This window comes from Lathyrus oleraceus, chromosome 4 (assembly GCF_024323335.1).
Source record: "Lathyrus oleraceus cultivar Zhongwan6 chromosome 4, CAAS_Psat_ZW6_1.0, whole genome shotgun sequence".
NCBI lineage: Eukaryota > Viridiplantae > Streptophyta > Magnoliopsida > Fabales > Fabaceae > Lathyrus > Lathyrus oleraceus.
The window spans coordinates 99,263,505-99,272,795 of NC_066582.1; the positions used below are offsets into that span (position 1 = coordinate 99,263,505).

Consider the following 9,291-nt stretch of genomic DNA (forward strand, 5'->3'; position numbering starts at 1 on the left):
TTAAAATAACGATACTATTTTCTTTAGAGAAATTAGTCACTCATGATAGTAATATGACATAAAAAGATTGTACATCTCAAGAGTTTGGTTCAATGGATAATGACAAGTTCTGAAGTAACATGAGACGAACATGCTATTACAAATCAAACAAACTCTTGGTAGTATCGGTTTTATGTTAACATAATTTTCTTTATTTTCTCCCCATGTAATATTTTTAATAGCCTTACAAAGAAAAAGTGAAAAGCTCTAGGGGGTAAAAATGGTAGCATAATTAGCAAGTAGGGAGCCACCGTAAAGTGATCCATTATACTCCTGAACCCTACTTGTTGGTTGTTGTTCCTTTTGGATTGAATGTATTTTGCAAAACAATAACATGGAGAAATGTTCAAGTTTGTCAAGCTACTTCAAGATGATTTTCTTGTGCAGAAGGGACACATGCTAGACGCGATGTCACAACATGTGGATATGATTTTATTGCTTTTATTTAACAATATGATTATATGATTTGTTGGACATCTGTGAAGATCAAATCATATTTAAATGTGATTTAAATTTGAATTTGAAACAAACCAAATTATATCTTTCTGTTGGATATATTTACGGAATAAATCTTATACAATAGATTGTGCAAAGATTCTAAACAAAGTTAAATCAAAGATCCAAAGAGAAAAGTCCATAATACTTTTTCTATATAATGAGCTCAAAACCTAAATTAGAAGGCAAGCAATACACTAAAGATATTAGAGAGTTTGGGTTTATTTTTTAAGTCCTTGTTATTGTTGTATGAACACCACGCTATGTTTTAGTAACTTGGCATAGTTGCAGGTTTGTCTATTTGAGTTGTAATATTCCACATTGATTATTGAATTGTAATCTCTAATCACGGGTTGTGTGATTGAGAAGAAAGTGAGAGGGGTTCTCATTTTTAGGGGGGACCTAAATAGAAAGTCATTGGGTAGTATTAGAAAAGAGGCATTGAACAACATGTGGTTTGTTATTGCTTGTAAGACTAATTGTACTAAGCTACTAATAATGAATTTCCTTTCTTGGGTTGGAGGTCAACCCTCCAGACGTAAGTGTTATCACATTTAACTGAGTTACCAATTATTGTGTTGATTATTGCTTTTCTCCTCCATCATTTTATACAAGTTAAACTATGTTAATTGTGTGGATTATGGTATAAGAAGTCGAACCAGTTGTCTAAGACATTGTGTTCGACATATGTTCCCTGATGAATAAAATTTCAATTGGCATAAGAGCAGACACCCTAGCTTGTTGGACATCTCCATAATTTTTCAACATTTAAGTTTCCCAGTAACCAGAGATGCATTTTCATAATTTTCTCAATCTTTTTTTTCTTCTTGCTTGTAGTGTTGCTTGCTTGCACTAATTGTCTAATTTACTTTAACTTACAAGCATTATAGTTTATAGGCATGATATGCTGAGGCACAAGAGGATTGCACAACATGCATCAATGCAGAGGGAGAAGAGTCGAGTTTTGGAGGCTCTTGTTCACTCTGGCCATGTAGAGCCATCTACTTCTAAAGCTCATGCTTTTCCTCATGCTTCTACATCTTCTTCTTCCCGTAGGAGACGAGTTTCACCTACCGATGTATCACTCCCCCCATCCTCCCGCGGGAACCAGGTTTCACCTATTAAGGCACCAGAGGTACCTGATCCATCAGTGGTACCAGAGGCACCTCCTCCTACTGATACTGCTGATGTTTCTGAGCTAGTGCCACCTCATACTACTGAAGCTGCTGAGCTAGTGCCACCTCTGAATGGTGAGGATGCTGAGCCAGAAGCATTTAGAGGAGCCCCTGCAAAGTTTTTACAATTACATTTGTACCCAGACCATATTACCATGCATATCTGGGACAGAGAGGTAACATAAGTTGGATTCATTCTTTTTAATTTACATTTATTTCAATTGATAGGTTTTTGACATTGATTTTTATTTCTGCAGGACCGTGATCCGCTGAAGTTTATTAACCATAAGCGAAAGATTATTGCCTTGCCTCATCCAAATGAGGATTTGTTTAAGAAAGTTTTGTCCCTATCTGGGATGAAGGGCTTGTGCATGACTTGTTGTATTACAGTCAACCACATGATGCTTAATGCATTCGTGGAGAGATGACACTTTGAGACCTCGTCATTTCATCTCTGCTTGGTGAGATGTCTATGACACTCGATGATGTGTCGTGTTTGCTACATCTTCCAATCAGGGGGAAACTTCTAAATCATGTGAGGATTACCAAAGATGAGACACTCGAGATGATAGCAGAATATCTGGGGCCTAACCCAGCGGAGGCGACGAAGGAGTTGGATAGAACCATGGGGCTCATGCTAGATTTGAATACCTGAAAAAGGTATATACATATTAGCTCCAGAGAGCACAACAGGCTATAGGTGATGACGAGCAGGTGGGGCTCCACAGAGCTCATGCTATAAGAGCATACTTGTTATATTTCGTTGGCTCTGTAATTTTTATGGACAAGAGTGCCACTGATACAAATGTCATTTTCCTACGGTACTTTTAAGATTTCCAACGGATCCATGAGTACAACCGGGGGGAGGGGGGCGTTTATTTGATCTACTTGTACTCAAAGTTATTAGAGAGCTGTAGGTGGAAGAAGAAGCAAGTCACAAGCAACATCACACTAATGACTGTAATATTTATTGGTATTTTAATCTTTCTTTGTCATTTTCATTTCGTCTTTACAACGCCATTACTTATGATTCGTGTGTTCCAAACTTTTCAAGCTTGGATCCTCCAACACTTTCCGTGCATCTTCGACTAGGTGAGTGTATCGACTTACACTAAGGATATGTCGCGTGCTACTGCATTTGCCTCACTCAGAGGGAACCAGAAAACAGATCCGTTTAAAGTGTATCTTGACCGCTTGGTTGCTGAGGACATGCACTTGAGCAACTATGTCGATCACCGTGAGAACTAGCCATTTGACGAGAGAGTGTTATACTCTAGATGGTTGGCTTGCGAATCATGTCACACTACTCCTCATCTTCCTGAGCGTGTCATGCGGTAGTTCGGCTACACTCAGACCATTCTCAGACACCCTATTGTCTCTGCTCCTTCTGCTTTGACATATAGACATATGAATGCCTTGTTTGATGATTATGAGAGTCATCTGGTACAAGAAGAGGCACAAAGTACCATAGTTGTGAGCGATTGGAGTTACGTCGACGGATATATAAAGGTGGTTCTTCAGGGTGTCACATTCGTATATGGTGCATTTTTCTCCAAGAGATCCACCGAGGCCAGCTCATCAGGAGATACTAGAGGAGAAACATGCATAGTTAGATCATGATGAAGATGTCTTACCTAGATGTCGTCACATAATGGAGATTACACATGCATGCATTAACATAGGTATCTTCCCTGATGAGCCTGATGTGAGGCAGATCCTAAATGTCATCATGACAGAGGCACAAGGGAATTGATGTACCAGAGACAACGTCAGAGGATGGGAGAGATTGATGGCCGAAGAGGCAGAAGAGATGTAGTTCAACATACACAATAATGCAGTACACCCTCTGGTCACTATTATAAGCAACAATTTTTTTTTAGATTCATTGAATAATTAATGTATCTAATATATAATAATGACCAGATACATCATTTATTCAATGAATCTAAAAAGTTTTTTGTTGCTTATAATAGTAACTAGAGGGTGTAGTATATACTAGTTGTATTATGGATTGTATTTTATTTTCACCTCATACTACTTTATCGTTGTTTTTGACTTTATTTATATATGACATTTGGACCATCTGATTTATTTACGTCATTTTTGGCATATGGATTGTATGGTTTAGATCTCGTCACATAACATGGTACATAAAGCTTATAAGTCCTCATCTGATAGGTTACGGAGATACATCTCCGTAAAATAAACGGAGATGCATTTCTGGTACAATAAACTTGTAAAATGACTTATGAGTATGATGCATGGTATATGTTTTAAATTTGTTACAGAGATGCACCTCTAGTTCATTTAACGTTTCAAGGTGCGTTCGGAGATGCATCTCCGAAATCTGGGGACATTTAAGTATTTTCATGTGTGCCTAAGTAATATATAGGGTGCATTAAGAATTTTCCTATATAAACCTTACGCATTCGGAGGAGTCGAATTGTACAAATCAATCGATTATAGTAAAAAAATATAATTAAAAGTATATATTTTAAATGATAAAATTTATCAAAAGTTATTCAAGATAATTTTAAATATAAAATATTTTTTACTTTTAATATAAAAATAAAGGTTTAATGATAATGCACTGACAGTGTAAAAAAGTTTTACATGTCATCCAATAACAATATATCATTTTGCCATAATATATAAGTAGTTTAAAATTTTCAATTTAATTTTATGAGATGAATGGTCGTCGTTCATTGATAGAGTAAAATTAATTTACAATTTCAGTGCATCATCTGTTTTCTTTAAATAAAATATATAAATAATATTATTTTATAAAAAATTATTTAAACTAATTTGTTATCTAAAGCTTTTTTTAAAAGAAAAATCCTTTATAAATTTTATTTTAAAAAAAAGTATGTTATCAGTTGCCAATTCGTCTACCTACTCAAAAGTAAAAGTGGAGCGAGAAAGAAGCACTCAAAGTTGTTTTGAATTTGGGGATTCGAGGAATTTGGCGGAAATGGAGGGAAGCAAGATCGAGAGTGAGAGCGAGAGCTATGCGATTTTCGAATCACTGAATTTGAATCCTCAACTCTTCTTTAACCAAATTTTCAACACTGTCGATGATTTCTTCCTTGAATTTTTCGATTTCATCTTCCAGTAAGTACCAAACTCATTTCACTTTTCTTCTTTCCATTTTTCTTATCAAATTTCTACCTATAGCTTCATGATTTCTGTTGCAGGGAAGCATCTACCAAGCTCAACATCGTCGAAGATGCCCAAAGGTCTCAACATCTCAATCAGGTTTCTATTCAAATTGCTTTATTAGGGCATTTTGTGATGGAAATTGCTTATTGACTTTTTTATTAATCGTGTTTTCTGGAAGGGTTTTGATCGCATTCTGCAAAATGTTCAATCTGATTTGGATAGAAAGCTTGCTGTTTGGGAAGAATACTGCCGTTTTCACTGTTTTTCACTCCCCGAAGGGTTTCATATGCCAAATACTCTCACTGTATGTTCTTATCTAACTTATTCACAAATTGCTTTGCTTCCGCGCATTAATAATTGTATGTAAACTGTTATTTCCGAGAATCTCGGTAAAGTGTACTATGTTTTAGGGTGAATTGAGTGGGAATGACATTGATCTTGTAGCTTCTTCAGATCAAGAATTAGATGCTCAGTTAGAATCGTTGAGGAATAAACTAGCTGAGGTAAAAAGAGTGCCTTCATTTTGTAGATAGCAGAACTGATTCTTAGTTTGTTTCTCATTTAATTTATATTGTTAATAAATGTGCTGTCAGGTGGGGAAAGAATCGGAAATGCTAAATCAAGAAATTCAAGCATTCCCGAAGCAATCTTCTCTCAATACTCTGCATATCAATGAGGCAGTTCAATTACTTGAGCAAAACACTGAGTTGTTTCAGGGTAATTTATGAGCTTCTTATCATCTTTTTGTCGGTGTTTTGGCATTTCGTAAATAAGAGTATTTATGTTTCAGGGTAATTTATACTCTTATACTCGGAACTAGTTTTGATACTTTATCATGTGATTTCTATTTAAATTAAGCATCCTATTTTACTGCATGTTTGTATGTATTAAGTATTAGCACATGTATATTTCTTTTCTAACACAGTTTGATGATGCAAACGAAAACTGAATTCCTTGGATACAGTTTTTCTTCTTTCAATTACACTGCCACTTATAGAATGCAAATAATGAACATTCATGATAATCTTTCTTTTGATTATACTTCATATAATGGCTTTCATGTCTGTACGTAGAAGATTATAATGTGTAAGAGAGGGGGATGGGGCAGCATTATAGGTATGGTGGGTCAGAATCTTAATACTGTGAAGTTGGAGAGATGGACCAAATAATGTCAACATTTCCATGGAGTTCTGCATTCTTTTTTATTGAAGTAGCAGAAATGGATTTGTATTTTCTGATTGATATTATCAGCGGATTATTATCTAATGTTGTACGTTGAACTTGTAAGTCAACTTATCTTTACTTGTGACTGTGGTTTTGTAGAGATGTTGACAACTGCCTCAGAACTTCGATCGAAGATTGGAAAGGTAAACATGATTGAAGAGACCCAAGAAATGAATGCAAAAAGCGTCGATAGCAATAAAATGGACACTCCTGCTGAAGGTAACCAAACTATCATTCATTGTTCTTCAACATGAATTAATTTCCATAGTTCTGAGTTGGGCATTTCTGGTTGCAGGTCTCTCAAATATGAAATTAGAAGATCTTCAACGATTTGTAACCCAATTGGAGTGAGCATGCTTTTCTCAATTAGAATTTGCCTCTCATGTTGAAACTAATGGATTTCAATTATTTATAGTCTTTTTCAATTTAGTTGGGCGAAGCAGAAGTTGGAAGTTTTTAATTGACATGTACCAAAGTGAACTATCTGATGGGTTTATACTCCTGATCTTCAACTAGGCAGTTGTCATTAACTTATGTTGCAAGTCTATGTAAATGATGATCAGAAGAGTAGTGATTTATGGGTGCCATTGCAAGTATATATGATCAATGTTCTTTATTTAGTCCTCATGTATTATTTTTTCAATAGCCATACCAAAGTAGCAGACTATGGGTAAAAAATGGTAGCATAATTAGCAAGCAGGGAGCCCACCATAAAGTGTTCCATTGTTATTGAATTATCTCCACTGTTCAGCAGTGTTTGGAAATCTCTGCAAAATAAATAAAAGATATGCATATTTGTTATTGCAATGCACTAAAACTATGCTTAACAACATTGTAAGAATAAAAAAAAATGCTTACTTGAGCTGGAAATGGGTGCTAGCTACGGTAAGATAGACGATCCCAGGGTCAGGATCTACATCCAAACCATCAGCAAACCTTGTAGTATTCGCTTGTTCAGGTCCAACTAATTGGGTTGCATTTCCTCCATCCGGACCAACCTTAACAAGTCCAAAATAAGCACCAGGTACATACAAAGGGAATTTTTTTCCAACCTTAAAATCTGACTCAAATTTGTCCTTGGATGTTTTTGGAGATGCATATCCAGACGTACTTTAAAGCACCTCATCCTTCGTAAATCAAGCAGCCAATCTATTTTTTTTTCAAAATTTGTCTGGAGATGCATCTACGAAACTTTCTAGGGTATATTCTGAGATGCATCTTTGAAAACAATCTTGAACCCCATTTACTTCACATTTTTCATTGAGTTGATTTATTTAACCATTCAATGACATTTTCAGAAATGTATCTTCGAATTATACCAAATGGAAAATAAAATATATCACCACCTTGCATGATCATCTCTCCCACACTCCATATCACTACCATAACCCAAAACTTAAAAAAAAAATTCATTCTCAATCAAGTTTTCAACTCCAAATCATCATTCTTGTGTTTTATCACATCAAAGAGAGTAAAAGAAGCTGTAATTTAAGATAAAGTTCACTCATTTCACCCCTCATTGCCTGAATTAATCTTCTCTTTGAGCTGAAAAATGCACGTTGAGTCGAGATGCGCATATCCCGATTTTCCTGCAATTGAGTTTTTTTAAACAATTTTTCTATTTGGTTCGTATTAGACATGGTGCACCCGAATATGTTTTCCAAAGTTGTTGTAAGTAATGATGCAAAATCGAATGTAGTGAATGATGATGTTAAATCGAATGAAGTGAAAGATGCTAAGATAGATAATACACAACAAACACACATTCATTACACATCCATCAACAACATGTTCTCACACCCAAATCATGACGACATTTACATATTCACATCCAATCAACACATCATGAACAATAAACTACATATGCAATCATGTATGCAAATATACTTCACAACTGACTTATTATGCATGCAGTATCATTCATAAACACTCAAGTTCATCTCGCTCATAATCCCTACCATAGGACCAGAGCACGTCAAATCGTTATCATCACCATAGGTAATGCTTCATCGATTACCACCTAAAACCGACTACTCACTCCCGATCCTTACCATAGGACCAGACCACACCAAATCATTACCATCACCATATGTAACGTTTCACTGATTCCCACCTAAAACCGACTACTCGATCTCAATCTCCAAATAGGACCAGAGCACACCAAAACTGGACTGAAGCCTCTACACCATGATACATGACTCTCAACAACATGCATTATCACAAAAAAGGTTCACCAGAAGGATCCTCATGCACATTTCACAATTTATGCGACACATCATTCATCATACCCAACAATCAATCCATGTCACGACATCACTAAACAACAACAAACATCAACAATTTGAGAAATGAAAATTCATAAGCATTTATTCATGTTACTTCACCAAAACTACAACACATCATCGTATAACCATAACGATCCACTAACCGATCACATTAGTCAACATAAATATTTCCATAGTAGGTACATAGTTAGAATTCAAACAGTTCACCAAGCATCACCGTGTGATAGCTCTACGTGTTAGCTTTCCAACGCTTCTATTTGTATTTCAATCCGAATCACGAAACTCAAGTTATGCTCGAAAATGTATCACTTGGTACAAAATCCATGGAGCTGCTATGGCCGCCCGTAGCACTTACTGCGGCCCGTAGCACTCCCCAGACCAAAACCCCCCCTTTGGGCACGCCTCTGGTACAAAAACCAGAGGGCTGCTACGACTGCCCGTAGTACTTGCTATGACCTGTAGCAGTGCCAAGAAAACCCCAAATTTCTCACGATTTTGTGCGATCGCTCTTGTTTTTCAGTCGTTCATCAGACCCCAAACCCCAAGTTTTGACCTTTGATAGTCCCAAAATATACCATACACCATTGTACGTGAAAACATATGGATTTTTTATCACCTCTTAACATCTAACTTAATAATACATCATTTATATATGACTAACATGCAATTCACTCAATTCATCATGAATTCATCACGGCAACACATATAAGCACAAGGTCCATCAACGTTTTTCAAAAATTTATCATAAACTATTCATAAGAATAAAAACCTAAGAACCCTAGTGAGGTTAAGGACTCCTCATCACTACCCCATCATGCAATACACCTAATTGATAGTCATTTCTCCCCCTTTACCTTAGATTTCCAACAATAGTTCCTTAAAGTTCTTCAATGGAGTCTTCCTTTAGCTCTAGC

General features: G+C 36.0%; 1 protein-coding gene across 1 annotated transcript; it reads left to right on the forward strand.

Moving 5' to 3' along the window:
• The first annotated feature begins 4,576 nt into the window (after window positions 1–4,576).
• Window positions 4,577–6,712, forward strand: LOC127073681 (protein MIS12 homolog). Its single transcript, XM_051014859.1, has 7 exons — window positions 4,577–4,820; window positions 4,904–4,964; window positions 5,047–5,172; window positions 5,279–5,371; window positions 5,462–5,585; window positions 6,192–6,311; window positions 6,388–6,712. Exons 1-7 carry the CDS (start codon window positions 4,681–4,683, stop codon window positions 6,441–6,443), a joined length of 720 nt encoding a protein of 239 aa, XP_050870816.1. The 5' UTR covers window positions 4,577–4,680; the 3' UTR covers window positions 6,444–6,712.
• The last annotated feature ends 2,579 nt before the right edge of the window (window positions 6,713–9,291 follow it).

Coding starts and splice junctions, on each gene's coding strand:
- LOC127073681 (XM_051014859.1), top strand. CDS start 4,681: ATGGAGGGAAGCAAGATCGAGAGTGAGAGCGAGAGCTATGCGATTTTC. Junction 4,821..4,903: donor TTTTTCGATTTCATCTTCCA/GTAAGTACCAAA, acceptor TTTCTGTTGCAG/GGAAGCATCTACCAAGCTCA. Junction 5,586..6,191: donor AAACACTGAGTTGTTTCAGG/GTAATTTATGAG, acceptor GTGGTTTTGTAG/AGATGTTGACAACTGCCTCA.